The sequence below is a fragment of the Peromyscus eremicus genome, chromosome X (assembly GCF_949786415.1).
Source record: "Peromyscus eremicus chromosome X, PerEre_H2_v1, whole genome shotgun sequence".
Taxonomy (NCBI): Eukaryota; Metazoa; Chordata; class Mammalia; order Rodentia; family Cricetidae; genus Peromyscus; species Peromyscus eremicus.
In genome coordinates this window covers 83,367,326-83,386,922 of record NC_081439.1, presented here as the reverse complement: position 1 = coordinate 83,386,922, position 19,597 = coordinate 83,367,326, and the positions used below count along the sequence as shown (strand labels likewise).

General features: G+C 42.2%; 2 protein-coding genes across 2 annotated transcripts; both read right to left on the bottom strand.

The window, feature by feature from the left end:
* Positions 1–621: 621 nt before the first annotated feature.
* LOC131898753 (nuclear RNA export factor 2-like) lies at positions 622–6,320 on the bottom strand. The gene is made up of 6 exons (XM_059249939.1): positions 6,211–6,320; positions 5,877–5,919; positions 5,250–5,322; positions 4,686–4,829; positions 929–986; positions 622–801 (listed from the first exon to the last, which is right to left on the bottom strand). The coding sequence occupies exons 2-6, from the start codon at positions 5,911–5,913 to the stop codon at positions 790–792; spliced, it is 324 nt and encodes a 107-aa protein (XP_059105922.1). The 5' UTR covers positions 5,914–5,919; positions 6,211–6,320; the 3' UTR covers positions 622–789.
* Positions 6,210–19,275, bottom strand: LOC131898751 (nuclear RNA export factor 2-like). Its single transcript, XM_059249938.1, has 15 exons — positions 19,070–19,275; positions 11,247–11,430; positions 10,935–11,067; positions 10,303–10,386; positions 10,089–10,193; positions 9,892–9,972; positions 9,699–9,768; positions 9,472–9,560; positions 9,247–9,354; positions 8,971–9,080; positions 7,397–7,433; positions 6,983–7,045; positions 6,845–6,900; positions 6,601–6,708; positions 6,210–6,479 (listed from the first exon to the last, which is right to left on the bottom strand). Exons 1-15 carry the CDS (start codon positions 19,071–19,073, stop codon positions 6,359–6,361), a joined length of 1,353 nt encoding a protein of 450 aa, XP_059105921.1. The 5' UTR covers positions 19,074–19,275; the 3' UTR covers positions 6,210–6,358.
* Between the last annotated feature and the right edge of the window lie 322 nt (positions 19,276–19,597).

Genomic DNA, 19,597 nt, shown 5'->3' with positions numbered 1-19,597 from the left:
CCCTCCCTCAAGAACTTGGGCATGGAGCACCCTGAGCCTCTGTGTGAGCAATACTTCCACAGACAACCTGACCCTCCTGATCCCCAGCAGGGGCTGACTGGTGGGCCACTCCTTGCACAGCAACTTCCAGAAGACGACGAAAAGTCAGGAGTATTTCTGGGAGCATAGGGAGCTGTGAAAAGGCCCCCTCGCCACCCACTCATGTGCAAATCATAAAACACATCAAGGCATGAATTCAAATGATCAGAAAGAATTAAACCGTGTGCCCTCTCACCACTTTTCCCTTCTCCACAAACTCACTAGCCTGGTGGCAGCCCCTTTGAGGCCCTGGTTATCACATGTATGCTTCTTGCAAGCCTCCAGATAGATAGAGCATCTTGACAGATTTCCTGGTCTGCAAAGGCGTTACTGGAAGTATCATGTGTCCTTTGCCATGGGGATTTATTCACAAGTTTCCATGGAAGCAAGCCTGCTAGAGGAATGTGGTGAAAGTGGAGGTACACAGGGCCATTAAGTCCTGGATCCTCTGTAGCAGGAAAAGTGCAACACAGGACACAACATGCAACAATGCCTTTTATTATGCAAACTAAATGGCGGCGCGGGGGTGGGGGTGGGGGGGGCAGTAGAACAATTGGCCCCAAGGGTGGCTATTTCTTGGCCTATGTGTTAAATTGGCTTCTAATTCAGGTCATGCGCCAGGGTTTAGAAAGAAACAGAAACAATAATGTAGACGTAGAGGACCTCCAAGGGCTCCTTTTAGGACTTTTGCATGAAGAATTCCTTTGAGACCTAGTCCTTGGTCTGGAGGAAAAGAATTGGAATATTAGAAGAGCCTGGTACCCTGAGTTCCATCTGCAGGCACTGGGACTCCATCTTGCTGAATGCCCAGGGACATTTATCTTTCACCCTCTTGATTCTCCGGCCTCACCTGGACTGTACCAAGGACCTCATCATCTCCAATGCTGTCCCACTCGTCCTCAAGATACCTGGCAGGGGTGGAGGGGTGGGGGTGGGGGGGAAGGACAGGTAACCTCCATTATTAACACAAGAAAGATGCAGTGATCACAAAGTGCCACCACTTAACCTATGCTACTCATTTCCCGGGCCGTGTGTGCCAGACTTAGCACCTATTGTAATGGTGAAAAAAGACCTGGTGGAACCCACACTGTTTGTCATCACTTAGGCCCAGAAGAAGTCCAAGCAGAAACACAGGGACACTCCTAATAGCAGACCTTAAAAAAGAAGCCCAAGAAAATACCAAGGGGAAATTAAAAATTACAAAATTTCCCATTGCTTTTAAATTGAGATATTAGTCGTATCTTAGAATTTACTACTAGCCGGGCGGTGGTGGCACACGCCTTTAATCCCAGCACTCGGGAGGCAGAGGCAGGAGGATCTCTGTGAGTTCAAGGCCAGCCTGGACTACAGAATGAGTTCCAGGAAAGGCGCAAAGCTATACAGAGAAACCCTGTCTCGAAAAACCAAAAAAAAAAAAAAAAAGAATTTACTACTTTAAGGTATACAATTCAGTGATATTCTATATATTCAAAATATTATACAGCTGTCACAGTTATCCAATTCCAGAACATTTTCCTCATCTTAAATAGAAAATGAAGAACAAACATAACCCCTTATCTTTTAGCAGTTACTCCTCTATTTCCATTTCTAGATAATATAGTAACCACTGATCTGCTTCGATGGATCTGTCCTTTTGTTTGAGATAGTCTCATGTACCCCAGGCTGCCCTTGAACTCACTATGCAGTCTACAACTATTGTGTTAAGCTCCTGTCCTTCCCATCTCTACCTACCAAGCGCTGTAATTATATACATTCATTACAAAGTTCGGATTTATCTGACCTATTTATTTATTCATTTCGTTTTGTTTTTTGAGTCATGGTCTCACTTTGTAGTCCTGTCTGGCCTGGAACTCCCTATGTAGACAAGACTGACTTCAAACTCACACTCACTGATCTCTGCCTCCCAAGTGCTAGGATTAAAAGTATGCACCACTACACCTGGCCTACATCTTCTTGATTGATGATTGATGTGAAGGTCCGTGCTCACTGTGGATGGGGCCCCCCCTGAGCTGATGATCCTGGGTGCTCTAAGAAAGCAGGCTGAGCAAGCCAGGAGGTATAAACCAGCCAGCAGCACCCCTCCATGGCCTCTGCTCTAGATCCTGCCTCCAAGTTCCTGCTTTGTGTTCCTGTCCTGATGTCCCTCACTGATGAGAGTGTGACCTGAGAGTTGCAAACTGAAATAAACTCTTTCCTCTCCAAGTTGCTTTTGGTCATGATGCTTTATCACATCAATGGAAAATTTAACAAAAATAGCAGGTAAAAGGCACTGCCATCAAGTCTGACAACCTGAATTTGATTCCCTGTGAAGCCAAGTCATAGACCATGGAAAGAGAGAACTGACTTCTGGAAGGTGTCCTCCAACCTCCACACAGTCCTCATAGCATGCATTTACAAAATATCAGTAAATGTAGTGAATTGTTTAAAAATGGTACAGGTCTTTTCATTATTAAATTCTAAGAATTTGTCATGTATTTTAGAGACAAGTTCTTTATCAAACATACACAAATATTTTTGATTTATTGAATTCATCTTTCATTTTTTTTAGAATTTTTAAATTTTTTAATTGAAAATTTATACAATATATTCTGATCATGGTTTCCTGCCTCCATCTCTTCCCATATCTTCTTCACCTCCCCACCCATCCGATTCCATGCCTTCTTTCTCTCTCTACTTGGAAAACAGGTACATTTAAAAAACTAACAAACCAGAATTTTAAAAAAACTGAAAAAGCACAAGAAATACACACAAACCATTAAAAAAAACCCAAAAACCATAATATACCAGCAACAGTCCAATGAGATTAAAAAAAAAAAAAGCCTAAACAAAGCAATATGAGACAAAAGAAAATCTTCAAATACACCACTGAGTGTTTTGTGTTGACCATTTACCACTGAGCATGGGGTCTATCCTTAAGTGTGGTTTATAAAGCCAATAAGACTTCATTGGAAAAAAAACATTTTTTTTCTTTGGGACAGGTTATCAGTTGGAAATGGCTTCTTGGTCATTTTTTATTTCACTGATAATATTTTTGAAGCAAAATTATTTGAAAGTTGATAAAATTTACTTTATCTGATTTTACATTTTTGTATGTTTGTTGCTATATATCAGAAACCATTGTCTAATTCAATAACACAGAGCCTCTGTTTTCTTATGAGACTTTTACAATTTTGACCCCTGGCTTTTGAGATTTATGCATTTATTTCTTAGACAGGGTCTCATGTAACCCAGACAGATCTTGAACTTGTTATGCAGACGAAGTTGAGATTGAACTTCTGTTTACTAGCACTTCAGGTGTGCACAACTCTGCTCAGTTTATGTGGTGCTGGGAATTGATCCCAGGGCTGTGTGCTCCATAGGTAAACTCTCTACCAATTGAGCTATATAACTGGCCTGGAACTCATTTTGAGACCAGGTTGCCTTTAACTCAGGGATCTGCCTGCCTCTGCCTCCTGAGTGCTGGGATTAAAGGTGTGAGCCACCACACTTGGCACCAGACCCACTTTTATTTTATTTTATTTTTTGTTTTTTTGTTTTTTGTTTTTTGTTTTCAGTTTTTTCAAGACAGGGTTTCTCTGTGTAGTTTTGGTGCCTGTTCTGGATCTCACTCTGTAGACCAGGCTGTCCTCGAACTCACAGAGATTCACCTGGCTCTGCCTCCCGAGTGCTGGGATTAAAGGCGTGTACCACTACTGCCTGGCTAGTTATTCTTATATGTGATTCTTTTGTGAGTGGGATAACCAGTTGTCCCTGCAGCAGTTGCTGAAAAAGATATTTGTCCCTCTTGGTATTTTTGGTGTATTTGGTTTGAAAATCAATTTTCTATCAATATGAAAATACATGGTTTTATATTTTTGGACTTGTACTTTGTCAATTATTCTATGTATCTGTTCTTGGACCTATATATAGCACCTAGCATTTTTTTGTTACACTTTAGTGTAAGTTTATAGTAACTTTGCAGTGAGTTTCCCAACTATCTTCTTAATTTTCAAGATTATTTTTCTATTATGGGTTCACTTTACCTTCATTTGAATTTTAAGGTTGACCTGTAAGTCTCTACAAAGGCGGTGGCTGAAATTTTTATATGGATTGCATGGGCATAGAATATGAACAAAAAATTGGGGAGTTTGCTCCCATAATATTGTTAAGTGTTCTAGTTCAGGAACATAAAATACTCATCCATTTAAGTCTTATTTATTTCTGTAATACTTTTCCACATCTTTGCTAAACATCCCTGGGTATGTTTATTTTTCATGATATTGCAAATGGAATTGGTTTCTAAACTTACTTTTTAATTGTTCATTGCTAGAAAAGAGTAATATAACTGAATTTTGTACATAGATTTTTTTAACCCTGAAATAAGGCTGACACATCTCACTATTTATACCTTCTAATGTTTTCCTCACAATTTGACACATAGTGTATCACGTTATCTGATATAAACATTACATTGTTTTAAATTGCTTATGACATCACTATAAAATTAACACATATTTTTAAAATTCTGGTCCATGACTTGGCTTCACAGCATCTGAATAGCTGTAAATGTTTATTAAATCTCTACTTCTTTTAACTCAAGGCTATTGGCAGTGATTCCCAGAACTCACTTCAAATCAGTCTGGGTGGAGGAATCCTTCATCTGCTGATGACTCTGGGGATAGAAGATTGTGGGCACGGTGGTAGAGAAGGCCTTCTTGGTCTCTGAAGGGCTGGCATTCCTCAGAATCATTTCATCATTCACAATGCAAAGCCTGGAAGCAAAGCGGCTTTTCAGAGCAAACCCCTACTATATTTGCGTGCTTCATTAGCTGACCTCCATTTCCCCTGGCATAGGTTTACTTTTTGAAAGATTTCCTATCAGCTTCATTAAATTGTAGATTTAACTCTAGCCTGTTTACCGTTTGCAAAAGAAGTGGCCACTTGCACATTGCACATTTTCAGAGAACACTGCCTCACAGAGAAGACTAATAACTTGCCCGAGGTCACACAGCTAATTAGTGAGTGTCAAGAAAAAAAAAAATCAGTCCATGCTCATAATCACTTACTGAGACAACTTCTTAGAGCTACTTGTTTGCATTCTGTGGTACTGGGAATTTCCCAAGAGTATACTAATGCACCCTGGCTCAAGGTTAAATGGATATTTCTATAGCCACGTACAACATAGTACTCACCTGAAATATCTGCCAGTAGTTAAAATGAATGTCCGGGTAAAGGCACGAATACATCCCTCAGACTTTCCTTCCACTTCAATGGCAACAAAACAAACAAACAAACAAACAAACCCACTGAGGTTGCACATGATTTAAAAACTCGCACACCATTCCCCAATGAGAGTCTGACCAGATACTCTGTCACTCAGAAGGAAGTCATCCTGGGACAATTTTCACTGAGAGTCAGGAGAAAATTCAGGGAAAGAGGGAAATAATAGAAATACTCAGTTTTCCATGATAGGGCCCCCTTAAGGTAGACTAGTTTCCTTGACAAATTTAATCCACTTTATTCCTATGTCCTAGCTGCCTAAGGAATGACTATTATTAACTGCGTTGGGGAAATGAGGAAACTAAAGGGTTAATAGGTCACAGTTCAGAAAGTAAAGACTTGAAATGAGAGCAATCAAACTCTATAGCCGTAATAATGCCTGAACTGTGCAGGGCAGACAGACATGGGTGGAAACCAACATGTGGGAAGGAATGAGTCAGTAAGGAAGAGAAGAGACAAAAAGGGAACAGGAGGGTGGGGAGCTGGCAAGGTTCTGGTAGGAACCTCTGCTAAGAGAAGGGAGCCCCCAAAACACTTACTTTCTTTGAACAACCCATTGACAGAAAAGCAGATCATCTTTTCCTGAAAAGAAAGAAAATGGTAGCTGGGCAGTGCTGGCGCACTCCTTTAATCCCAGCACTCGGGAGGCAGAGCCAGGCAGATCTCTGTGAGTTCGAGGCCAGCCTGGTCTACAGAGTGAGATCCAGGACAGGCTCCAAAACTACACAGCGGAAACCCTGTCTCGAAAAACTGAAAAAAAAAAAAAAAAGAAAAGGAAAGAAAATGGTAAACTAAGGCTTTGACTATTCTTCCAAAACTTCTTACCTTTTTGTACTTTTCTGATCATGCCTAAGGGAAGGAAGAGGTACTCACTGTCTGGGCACAAATGTCCACTACACAGGAATTTAAATCGTGCTGAGTTTTTGGCAGTTCATGAAGGCAGGTTACAATGTTACATTTTTTGTGCTTCAGCAGCCGCAACCGCAAAACTGTATAAAGTAGAAATCAAAGATGGGCGTCATTATACCCCACTGGACTGTGAACCGTTTTGTTGCCTTCTTGACCACTTCACTACATCCTTACAGGAGTCCTTGAGCTTCTGCATATTCCTATTATCCTTGCAGTATTCTTCTAAACTTATTCTAGGGGAAAAAAGAAGAACAAGCGGGTAGGTATTTCAGTCATTATGGGTGTGTTTCACCCTTGTGTGTGCTAGAGGTGGAACCTGCTGTCCCAGAATAAAGCTTCAGCTGTGATACTCACATGTCTGGCTTGTTGGAGATGGAGGTAATGGTCAGGGAGAAGCAGGCATCTGCATGGTAAGCAGTGAGGAGACTGCGTCGATCACCATAGTCGTAGATCAAGTAGTATCTGTGAGAAGTGCAGCCAAGGGAGCAGTCTACCTCTAGTCCAAGTCCCAAATGATACCTGAAAACTCTTAGAGCAAACTTGTGCTAAGACAGCCCAGCCTAGCCTTCTACTTTCTCATATTCCTGGGGTTACTCACTGAAGCACAAATTGCACGACCAGATTCTTCAGACTTTCAGATCCTCTATAGCTTTCCTGAAATGAAAGACACTTTTAAACTACATGGTTGACAAAATCTTCCCTTGCAACTCCTTGAATCTTGATGGTCCCTTCTCACCTTACGTGGTTTTATTATTTCCAAGGTGTCAGCATCAACTGTTGGGAATAACTTCCAGCCATCCTGCAGGAAAGAAGAAGTTAGGAGCACAGAAGAGAGACATGGCATATGATGCCCTAGGAGCTAAAGAGACCGAAGAACAAGGATAAGAGCCAGGTGTGAAATGGACCAAGAAATAGCATGGGCTGTGAGATTACAGTGAATGTCTGAAAGATATCTCCCCCTTTCTCCTCTTTCTGTCTTTCTCTGCTTATGGGATTCCCCTCTCCTCGATAGAAAACATCCATTTTTTTTTTCTTTCAAGAATCCATAGCACTTAAAAAGAATACTAGTCTGAGACACACATGTTATTCAGGAAGAATGAAGGTCTTGTATTTGAAGAAGAGGAGACAAATGATGAAGCTAGGATCTTACCAAGCGTAACAACTCTGGGAAGTAGTTCAGAACAGCACTGTTGAAAAACCAAAAACCACAAGAAGTGACTGACAGTTCAAGTCTTCATAGCGTAGCATTTCTCCCCGTGTCCCCACCTGCCCCTGTTTCTCCCTCTTGCTCTGCTCTCTCTCCTTACCTGCCTCCCATGCCTGGGTAACTCCCACCCACATTTCACTGGCCCCCTTCTCTAGGGCCACAAGACTCCACATTGGGAGCCCAGGGCCCAGGGCTTCCTCCTCTCCCTGCATCCCCCACTTCCTCGGAATCTTCAGAGAAGGCCTTTAAAGGAATAGGGCATAGAACTGGAGCTCAGGGCCCTGTCACCTTGCCAGGTGTCTGGGTGTCTTTGAAATGCTGGGAAATGGAGTTGAGGGAGGCAGGGCTCAAGAGGCAAGGAGGAGATGGCAGGGGGACAGTAGATGGTGACAGAAATGGTAAGGGGAGAATGGCGAAGGACAAGAGGGAGACACGGGAGAGTAAAGGCAAAGGAGACAGAAGGAACAATGCAAAGGGAATGGGAGATGTTTTGTCTAGCCGGGGGACAGCAGGTTTAGGGTCATATAGGACAAAAGGGCTCCCCTGCTGGGGCCATTTCCTTCATACCTGCTGGGCTAGTCCAGGGACCCAAAATAGGAATGAAAATAAGCATCTTACTGAGCCTGTCAGGACACACAGTCTCTAATTTTCCTGAGTGAGCTGAGGATAAAGAGCATCCCTGTAGGCAAGTGTCATTCCCCAGAAGCAGAAGTGATATGAGTGAGTTCCCAGCTCAGCATGGCATGGAAACCCTATGGCCTCCCATTATGATCACTTGGTTCTCTTCTGAAGACTCCTGTGAACCTGTGCCTGGATGAAAGTGGGTCCTATCCAAGGATTCAACTTGCCTGTCTCAGGCTACCCAAGGCTTAGATGCTAGGAAGAATGACGAGCAAGGTAGGTTGTTGGTCCATTGGTATAGGCAGGGAAGGAAGGAGGGATGGAGGCATGACGAGGCTAGACCTTCTGTCTCCTCAACCTCTGCTGCACTCTGCCTTCCCGTCCTGCTACAGGAGCCTTCAGCTCCCCAGTCATGGCTCACTCCTGGATCCCTGATCCAGAGAGTCCAGGTTTCCCCCCCAAAAAAGACAGAGATCCCAGCAGTAGATCAGAGGAAGCGATGTCCACATCAGCATCACCTAGGACCTCAGCCCTCAGCCTGGGGCAGGACAACCTCTAGGGCAGCCTGGGACAGAAGAGGGGACCGTTCAGGAACAAGATCTGGAGGCCTCCAGGGAGTAGGCCTGGTGCTGTCAAGATGAGGAAAGGCAGGGCCTGCTGGAGGAGGCCGAAAACTCACACAACGGAAACAGGGCCCACCATGGGGGGGGGGGGAATGCAGGAGACATGGAGCAAAGGAGGCCTGTGAGCACAGCCAAGAACAGAGAGAGGGGAGAGGGCGGGCCCTATGGTCCTCCCAGAGGACCAGGCCTGCCTCCTCCCACAGAGAGTCTTTCAGGGTACCAGGAGGCAGTGGTATCCATGAAAGGGAAGAAGTGTCAGCAGGCGTGAAGTACCTTACATAGGCAGAATGGTCTGGGAAGGTGCTGCACAAGGGGTTCCCTTCTAGCCACAGCTCTTTCAGCTTCAGCCCTTTCATCTTCTCCAACTCCCACTCAGTCTTCAGCTGAGAAAGATTGGGGAGAACTGGTAAAGTGCCCCATGAAAAGACATATATCCAGGACCTAGCACCTTTAGCCCCTACCCTCACAGAGGCACCTTCCTTGCCTCTTGCAGTCACACATCACAGTGTACACTGCCTTCCACCCGCAACCCAAATCTTATCCTCTTACCAAATTTCTTGAAAGGTCCAGAATCTTGACTTGCGGGGCCCTCTCTATTAATTCAGACAGACCATCTAGCCAGTATATTTTGTTGTTGCTCAAGTTCAAGGACAATAGCTTTGGGGAGCAAGATTTAGCATTATCATTACTATATACTTCCTCAGAGACAAACCTCCTTGTACTCCATCCTATCTAGCCCTCCACCAAATATCATCACTGGCTATATGGCCTCACCTCAGGATAATCCACTTGGATGACCTGAAGGGTAGCAGTCATGCAGCTTCTTCGGTTCAGAAATATGTCAATCCCATGATCAGTTAAGTCTTCAGGAAGTGAAGAGAAAGTAATTAGTAGGTAAAGAGAGGTCTGTCTGGACCAGCACCAGTGCAGATCCCTTCTTGGGTTACCACTGTCTTCCTTCTAGAAGACCTGTGACCTACAGTTATTGCTGTCTGTCTTACCTGGGTCAAAGCGAAACTTTTTGAGGTACAGAGATTTACGGGAGATATTATATCGTTTCTTCATGCTCAGCTGCAGAGACAGATATGGAGAGAGTAACTCTGAGGCTCTGGGGTCCTGGTGACAGAAACTTCACTGAGTTGGGGAAAGGGGGAATCTAGGAAGTGGAAACAATGTGTCTCAAGTCTGACTTACCTTTAGGATCTGCATCTGTTCTGATGTTAACCTGTACTGCACAGATAAAGGCTCAGTAGATGAATCAACATAGATAGATATCTGTGTAAAGGGAAGGTAGGATAAGCATCAGGACTTCCAGTCCCAGAGACAGACTCAGTCCTGGCCTGGCTTCATCTATGCAAGAAGTAGTTAAAAGGAAGTCCAACAACACCAACCTTTCTGTTTTCCTCATCACTTAGCTGGTAGTTTATACTCTTCAGTTCATAGGCGCATCTGGGATTTCGGACAAAGAATTGTATCTCGTTTCTGGTGTACTGGAACTATAAGGAACGGAGACAACAACAATGATGCTGGAGGCAAGCATCCTGCAGTGACCCCAGCCTCTCTTTACCCCCATGTGCACACACTGGGATTCATGTTATCTCTTACATCAACTGGTGTGAAGGCCACACTGCAATGGCTCTGGAGTAAATTGATTATCCACATCTTGCTGTACTTTCTCCCATTTGGAATCTGTGGGCAAAAACAAAGAATAATAGAGAAAAGAAACACAACATTAAGAATGCAGATAAAGTGTAATGTTTTATCCTGACCTACTCTTTCGAAAGACTTGTAACGTGGAGACAATTGACACAAGTTCTCTTTCCTTCCTTCCTCCCCTTCCTCTCCCTCCTTCCCAAGTTGCTCTCTTTCTCTGTGTAGCTATCTTAAATTGTCCTTTCTCTATATTTCCATGTTTATATTCCAAACCATAAAAGCCAGTTATTCAAAACTTACCTCACTTTTATAAGCTTCCAGGTGATTCTAAACTCTGTAAGACTTACCTGGCTGTCTGACAAGATTTCACTGCTGTCAAAAATCTCAGTTTGAACCACACTGAGATAAGCGGGGGAGAGCTTCTCCATGCTCTTTAGAGTTACCTCCATCTTCGGCTTCCTCCTGTGACCTTACCTTCTTGTACCCAGCCTGTTGTCTTTTTATTCCTTTTTCTGAAGATGTGATCCAAGTTACACCACCTGACCTGCATCCCTTGCACACTATTCACCTATGAGTACACTCACTGTGATCTTGAACCAGCCCCCTAAGGCTTCATCCTCTATGCTATCGTTCAACTCGTCCTCTGGAAAAATTATATCGTGGCATTCAGCATAACATGTACCATCATCTTCATTGACTTGGAAGATAGAAGAGTTGCTGTGGAGAAATTGATAGAAATTAAAAAGCACCAATCTTAATTCACTGATAAACAGCTCTCTGAGCAAGACTTTCGTCACTGCGCACTTTGTTTTGAAATAAGAGAAAAATTATAGAGTGGAAAAGTTGTACAATCTCGAAGGATACTACAGGAAAGCCAGCTTGCCTATATTACTTACTATAGTATTTGAGGGTCACTGCAGGCATCCTGTTTTTGAATGTTTCCATCACTGTCCTGGAGTTGTAGGCATAGAAGATTGTCCTCATGATATTCGTCATGAGGGCTCTCCTTACTAGAACTTTCTTGGGAAGAACTCACATCTTTCTCCTTTTCTTGGAGAGGAATTATCTCATCATTTGGGTCTGGAATTGAGAAGAAAGACACAAGTTTCAGCACACATGGATTAGCTATACTCAACACAGTTTGAAAAACAATAATTAAAAATAAAGCAAACTCAAAGTCAGCAGAAGCAAATTTTAAAGATTAGAGACAAATTAAAATAAAAATTTAAAAAGTAATGTAGAAGATCAATTTAAATCTACTTGTAGGACTCCTAGCGGTGGAACAGGGCCTGTCCCTAATGCTTGGCTGGCTTTTGGGAACCTATTCCTCATCCTGGGTTGCCTTGCCCAGCCTTGATGCAGGGAGAGGAGCTTAGTCCTACCTCAACTTGATTTGACTCCCACGGGAGATCTGGCCCTTTCTGAAATAGAGGAGGAGTGGATGGAGCAGGGAGTACAGAAGGGATGGGGGGGGGAGAGAAGAGGGAGGAGAAATTGTGGATGGTATGTAAAATAAATTAAAAAAAATAAAAATAAAAGGAGAAGGCATGCATGATAAAAAAAATCAATTTAAAAAGAGTTAGGTTTTTGAAAGGATACAGCTAATAAATATTTAGCTAGACTAACAAAGGAAAAAGACCTAAGAACTGACAAATAACTAAATAAATAAAAAGAGAAATGAAAAAGGAGACATTAGAAATGAAATACAAATGGGTTTAAGAAAATACTATGACTGATTATATACCACAACTGGAAATCCTGAAAGAAATGGATAAATTTCTGAACACATATAAACTACAAAATTTGAATCAAGAAGAAACATAAAGTATAATTAGCAGTAATCAAAATAATTTATGTAAAGGATGTTCTGAATCTGATGGTTCACAGCTGAATTCTACAAACCAGTTAAAGAAGAACTAACTTCCAGTTTTCTGGAACCATTCCAAAAATTATAATGAAAAGAACTTTGACAAATTTCCTTTACAAAGCCAGAATGATCCTTATGACAAAACTAAAGAGTTAAAAATACTTTATTGTAATACACACACACACACACACACACACACACACACACACACACACACACAAGCGTTTTGTCTGCATGTATGTATGTGGACCACGTGCATGCTTGATGCCCTAGAATTGGAATTACAGATGGCTGTGAACTACCATGTGGGTGCCAAGATCTGAACCCAGGTCCTCTGCAAGAGCAGCAGGTGCTCTAAGCCACTAAAGACATTTTCTTTTCCTTTGAAGGGTTTTTATTTGTAGATGATGTTAATCATGGCTTTGGGACACTTGTTGGTTGCAAATACAATTTTTTATAATATGATAATCATCATTTTTTCTGAAATATTGTCAGCAAGAGTAGAATTAATGAACTGCATATTCAAATACACAGCCACCTAGAAATGTGCACATTAAATTAGAAGATTTCTTTTTTTAATTATTTATTCTTCTCTCATACATTACATCGGTCGAAGTTTCCCGTCCCTCTACTTCTCCCAGTCTCCTCTCCATGTCCCCTCGCCTCCAGACCCACTCCTCCTCGGTTTCCCTTCAGAAAAGGAGCAGGCCTCCCAGGGTTATCAACAAACATGGCATAACAAGTTACAATAAGACTAGGCAGCTGGGTGGTGGTGGGGCACACCTTTAGTCCCAGCACTTGGGAGGCAGAGGCAGGAGGATCTCTGTGAGTTTGAGACCAGCCTGGTCTACAGAGCAAGTTCCAGGATAGTCAGAGTTACACAGAGAAACCCTGTCTTAAAAAAAAAAAAAAGACTAGGCACATACCCTCATATCAAGGTTGGATGAGGCAACCCAAAAGCAGGCAAAGGAGTCAGAGACATCCCCACTCCTACAAGAAGACCAAGCTACACAATCATAACCTATATGCAGAGGACCTAGATCAGACCCATACAGGCTCCTTTTAATTGTCGATTCAGTCTCTGTGAGCCCCTATGAGCCCTGCTTAACCACTAAAGATATTTTTTCAAAAGACAACTACAATACTAATGAGGTTGAGGCAGGAGAATAGTAGATTTGGGGTTAATCTAGAATACACTGGGAGACCCTGTCAAAAGAAGTATTTAAAAGCAGGCAGGGAGGAAGGAGAGGAAAAGAGAGCAGGGGAGGTTGGAAGAAAAGGAGGGAGGGAGGGAAAAAGAATACAAGGATAAAGGAAAGGAGGGCGAGTGAAATCTGTAGACCCATATCCTGATGATTCAAATGCTATCAAATCAAACCTGGTGGCACAGGACTGTAAATGAAGATACTGGAAAGGCTGAGGAAGAAGGACCTAAAATTCAAGGGCAGTCTACTTAACAGAATATGGCCAGGGCTAGTTTGGGCTAAAATCAGTTACGAGAACAGCTTGGTCTACATAGCTCCAGGACAGCCAGAGTTACATAGTGAAACCTTGCCAAAAAAAAAAAAAAAAAAAAGGAAAAAAAAGAACACAAGCAAGTATTGAGGGGGAGAGGAAAGGGGAAGAGGAAGTAAATGGGGAAGAGGGGAAGGAGGGAGGAAGAGAGTGGAGAGATGGAGGAAAAGTAGAGGAAAGGAGGGAGGGCATGGGGAGAGGGAAAGGACAGGGAAGGGGTGGAGGGGAGAGGGGGAGGAGGAAAGGAGGGAGGGCATGGCGAGAGGGAAAGGGGTGGAGGGCGAAGAAGACAGAGAAGAGGAGGAGGGTTGGAGATGGGAAATGGGGAATGAAGGACAGCAGCAAGCTGTCAGTGGTAAAGACACAGGGGGAAGCAGAAATGGAATCCAGCACCTTACAGCAGGATACAATCTTTGCAGGGTCTTCTCCTCCACCAAGGATTTTCACCTCTGGCCTTAAAGTTCTTATGAGGAAAGTGAAACTTTCAGCTGGAACATTTCCTCTTCTGCCCTAAGAATTTCTAGCTCAGGTTTTTTACATTTGTCTACCAACACTTCCGCACACTCTTATTTATAACGTGGAACCAGGATAACTATCTGGAGCCTAAACATACATAGCGAAATAATCCACATTAGCAGGTCAGAGACGGGGGGACGTGCTTCATGACAATGAGTGTATATTTTCTGCATACTGGGTACATCTATGGGAAATAACACAAGTTAGTTGGAACCACCTTAGCTTTGCCGGTTTTCAAGCATCTTCCACAATGCCACAGCTATTACTTCTTTTATGTTTTCATTTCAGGCACAACAAACTAGTAAATATTGACTTAGAATTTATGTCCCCTCTCCCCTCAAAATAAGTGTACCTCTAATCTCACCACTTCACACCTCCTCCGTTGTAAGCCCCCAGGCCAGATTGCCACTCTTTATCTCCTGGATTATACAGCCTTCCTACTGCAAGCCCCTGCTTTTCCACTTGTTCATCACTCCCTTCTCCACAATGTAGTAGCAACAGTGACTTTTTTTTTCAAAATCACAAGTCAAATCTTACTCAGAAGCTTGAAGGCCCTTACTACATTAAGAGCTGTACAATCAAAATCATACTTCAAAAGGTGACAACAGAAAAGAACTTTACTGGTGACATGTGGTGAACAAAAGAAACCCATTTTGTTTTTATGAAAAATTTAAGAGAAGAATCAAATATTTAGTCTCCCTTTCTTGTACAGGCTGTATACAAAGAACAACATACTGTTGGTAAGAGCATGCCATTATAACCATTTTTTCTCAAGTTGGGTAATAATGGCGCACACCTTTGATCCCAGCACTTGGGAGGCACAGGCAGGCAGATCTCCATGAGGCCAGCCTGGTTTAGAGAGAGAGAGAGAGAGAGAGAGAGAGAGAGAGAGAGAGAGAGAGAGAGATCCAGGACAGCCAGGGCTACACAGAGAAACCCTGTCTCGAAAAACCAAAACCAACCAAACAAAAAAGAATATTTATTCTAATACATAAAGAAATTAAAATAAAATTTGATAATAATTATATAAAAGTTAATAACTAAAGGGTACATAAAAGGGTAGCAATATCTAGTAAAAACATTCATATCACAAAAAGGGAAACAACCAAATATCATGACTCTTCTTATGGGTACCATTTATGAAGTATTTGTACCCCAAACATTAAACTTTAATTTGATTAAGTTTTAGCAGCAATTTGGTATTTATTTTAATCATCGTGGAGTATAACGAACCAAATACATGATAAATGATTCAGTCTTTAAAAAAAATAAATCAATCAAGAGGGAAAGAGAAGGCAGTGACATATGGATATACTAAATGCTGTATATTTGCAGTGTATTGAATGTATTACGCATATAAATGTGTTTGCAAGATGCAATTATATGGAAAAATACCTGTGACCTGCTTTTTCATTTAACAATTTCATATTACTAAATTTTCAGAAATAATAATTAATTGAACTTTGTCATTTACTAAATTAATATGCTATTCCTTTAAAGGCATTGTACAAAAAATTAATGCTACCATCACTTGCTTACAATAGTAAGAACCAAGAATTGAGCTTCACTGGGCCGAAAGCTTAGTAAAGAATGAATATTATTAATTTAAAAATATCTATTTTCAAATATTCCAAAAGATCTAAATAAAAATTTCTATAACAAATGCTACTGAGCACAGGATTATACACAAACTCTACATACATTTTTATAGTTTATGCAATAATCCTGTAAGTGGGTTTAGGTCAAAACACAAATTTTCCACTTTAAGAGGTTTTTAAAAGTGGTATTTAAAAATAAGCATTACACCTACTTGCACAGTAAAAGTGAGTGTGCTGAGCGGTTTTCTTCACCAGTTATTTCACTAACAACATATTCAAATATGTTGGGATGGAGAGGTGGTTCAGCAGTTAAGAGCACTGGTTGCTCATCCAGAGGACTCCGATTCTTAACAGTACCCACACGGCAGCTCACAACTGTCTGTAACTTCAGTTACAGGGAATCCAATGCCTCTTTCTGGCCTCTGCCAGGCACACATGTGCTGTGCATATATACGTGCAGGCAAAAGACTCATACACTTGAAATAAATAAAATAAAAATATAAAATATTCATATCTTTTGAAAAAATATTCATTTTTGAAAATTACCCTTTATAATGTTTTTACAACATTGCCTGTAATACATACATTTGTTTACACAAGTCAGGAGAATGGTGGGAAGCAGAGGGCTCACAATATTTTGGGGGGAATGGGTGTGGCTAAAATCACAGAAAGATTGAAGGCTGGAAGAGGCATGAGATTCTCACATACAAGAAGCAAATAGTGATGGATGGGGCCATAAGTCATGGATGAACGATGGCAGTACAATCAAAAAAGAGAAACACAAGACATACTGAGTATATGCTGCTGAACAGGCCTTGTGAAAATCTTGGAAGGCAGATTTCATGTATTTTTTATTTCATAAATATTAGGGAAGAAGACAACATAATCATATACCAAACTAAGCGTTTGAAAATGTAAACTAGTTTCCCAGCAATGAAATACTAGCTAAACTGCTTCAAACTCCCATTTACATCACCTAGAAAAGTGTGGACATTTTTTAAAAAATAAAGTTATCCCAAGATATCAAAGAACTCACAGTGTAGTAAGATGTTGCATGCCAAAGACTGGAAAAAAAGGAAAACTCAATGTGACCTTAATCCTTGGGTCTTAAAAAAAAATTATCAGCAGTCTCCGGGGCTGCAGTTAAGAGCACTTGTTCTTGCAGAGAACCCAGGTTCAATTTCCAGCACCCACATGGCAACTCATAACGGCCTGTAACTCCATTTCCAGGGTATCTGATGCCTTCTACTGGCCTTCGTGATCACCAGCCATGAAGGATGCTCACAGACATACATACAGGCAAAACACACACACACGCACACACACGCACACACACACACACACACACACACACAGGCACACAGGCACACACGCACACACGCACACAGGCACGCATGCATGCACGCATGTACGCACACATTTTAAAGAGCAGTAGTCGATTTCCTGAGGAGGCATAGAAGACACTGAAGCATTGTGAATGAATGTATGCTAAACGTCCACAGAGCCATAGTGGTAACAGGAAAAAAAAAAGCCAATTTGTGCCTGCCAAAGAAAGCCAACTGCGCAAACCACGCCAATTTAGCTCTTAATCTTTGAAGGCTGGGATTGAGCTAGCTCCCTGGGAAAATGCTTCCTTAGAATCCGGGGAAGTTGTAGTGGTACCAAAACCTAAAACCCCAAACCAATTACATCAAGTGGGTATATCCTAACTGGAAATACATCGATCCTTCAAGAGACAGACAAAATTTTCATCCGAATAACTCAAACACTCATGAAGTTTAGGAGATTTGCAGGCTTTGGTTTGTTTCGCTTTGTGCGTGTTGTCCCAAACAAAAGTATTTTTAGTGAGGCTTCCACTGCGACATCTGAGTGCCTACTGGTCACGCTGGTCGCTGGTCGCGGTGGAGCTGTGTGCATATGGTTTTAAGGGCTGGGCTTTTAGAGACCTGGCAACTCAGGGTCTCTGAAGTCCTCACCCCAGCAGTTAGGCCTAGTTCTGCGTCCTGTGGCAACCACAATGGGCCGCAGCAGCAGACAGTTCAAGGGGTTTTTGTTCGTTTGCTTGCTTGCTAGAAAATAGCAAAATTCTCCCCTGGAAGGAGATGAATTCAACCTACTATCGAAATAAAATGTACAGTATATTATATGTGGTTCCCTGAAAAATAAATGAATTAATAACTAAAAGCTAAGTATGAAATCCATCTAATGGTATTATTGTCAATAAAATAAAATCAAATGAAATCTTCAGCCAATAATTGTAAAATACATAAAAAGGGCAGAATTCTGAGAACTCAAAAAAAATGTGGTACCAGAAATTAAGAACAACCACGTTAGCAACATAACAACAGACATACTAAAAAAGAAAATGAAAGAGGATTTGGAAAGGACTTCAAGAAAACGTTCGGCCTGAGGTACATGAAGAAATAAATTAAATGACAGATTCACGACGAGATGGGGCAAAATTAAAGGGGTAAGCAAACGAAACATATTTAAGTCCTTAAAAAAGGTAGGAGAATGATGTCGAAACAGTATTTCAAGATCAAATATTCGAGAAATTTTAAAAAGGCACAGTGGGGCAGGAGTGAAACGAAACCCAAGCCAGCTCCAGTAAAGCTTTGAAATTCGGTTATAATATTCGAAAAGATATCCTCAAGTGAACAAGTCAACGTGTTCGACATTTTAGAATAGATGGCCAGCTGGGCCAAATGGTGGCTGCGAAGATTCAAGGGCGACTGTGGGTTCCGCGTCCCCCTGCCTGCATTATGAAGGTTAATTTTCAGTTTACCGCCAGCCACCTCCCCGCCCCTGGTGGCTGCGAGGACTCAAGGGCGACTGTGGGTTCCACATCCCTCTACTACTTGCACTATGAGTGTTAATTTTCAGTTTACCACCCGCCATCTCCCCGCACCTCCCTGCACCCCACCCCCACCCCTTACGCCGCAGCTGGCAAACGATTTTCGGCTTCAAATGGCGGACCTCAGAAAACCAAATGTCTCAAACTTTCCCTTTAAACTCCAAGAATAGCTTAGCTCAGCCATGACCCTGGCCATCACCGTTTGGGAGGGAAGTTTTCCGAGGATAATCTACCCAGCTTCACTAGGTCTCTGTGAGTTGAAAACAACAGGCCTAGGTCCTCACTACGTAGGCTCCCATTTTCTAAGGCATCATGGGGGTTTAAAAGCGGGAAGCAGAATCCTCTCTGCCTCAAGCTTGATCAACTCACCCATGGCTGGCTTCTGAGGGCAGTGGCTCTTCACTACTGTCCTCACACAGTTTCCATAAGGAGAAACTGTAGTCACGATCTGGCACCTCAGAGATCCAAGAAGGTGGCAAGGAGCAATGGCGACCTCCGACCACTTCCTAGAAGACACACAAAGAAAGTAGAATCCTTACAGGAAAAGCCTTCTCCAAAATCAAAGCACGAGGTGGGGGGGTAGAAAATGTAACTTTCTGTTCTTACGCCCCCTGTATTTGCAGGCAATGGAACGTTCAACGAGCCTTCTGCAACCCCGGCAGATGTTGTTCGTTACATTCAGGGGGCCTGCAAGGGTAATTCGTTACATTCAGCAGCCCAGCGAAGGTAGTTTTTTACAGTATGGAGGCCTGCATAGGTCATTCTTTACAGTATGGGGGTCTGCAAAAGTCGTTCTTTATATTCAGGAGACCCACAAAAGGTGGTTTGTTGCATTCAGGAGGCCTACAAAGATGATTCCATACACTCCTGAGGCCTGTAACTTCTGACTGGCTGTGT

Coding starts and splice junctions, on each gene's coding strand:
- LOC131898751 (XM_059249938.1), bottom strand. Junction 11,068..11,246: donor AGTGACCCTCAAATACTATA/GTAAGTAATATA, acceptor ATTTCTCCACAG/CAACTCTTCTATCTTCCAAG. Junction 9,081..9,246: donor TGGACCTTTCAAGAAATTTG/GTAAGAGGATAA, acceptor AATCTTTCTCAG/CTGAAGACTGAGTGGGAGTT.
- LOC131898753 (XM_059249939.1), bottom strand. CDS start 5,913: ATGATCTGCTTTTCTGTCAATGGGTTGTTCAAAGAAA. Junction 5,323..5,876: donor CAATGGGTTGTTCAAAGAAA/GTAAGTGTTTTG, acceptor TTGCCATTGAAG/TGGAAGGAAAGTCTGAGGGA. Junction 4,830..5,249: donor ACTACTGGCAGATATTTCAG/GTGAGTACTATG, acceptor CTTTGCTTCCAG/GCTTTGCATTGTGAATGATG.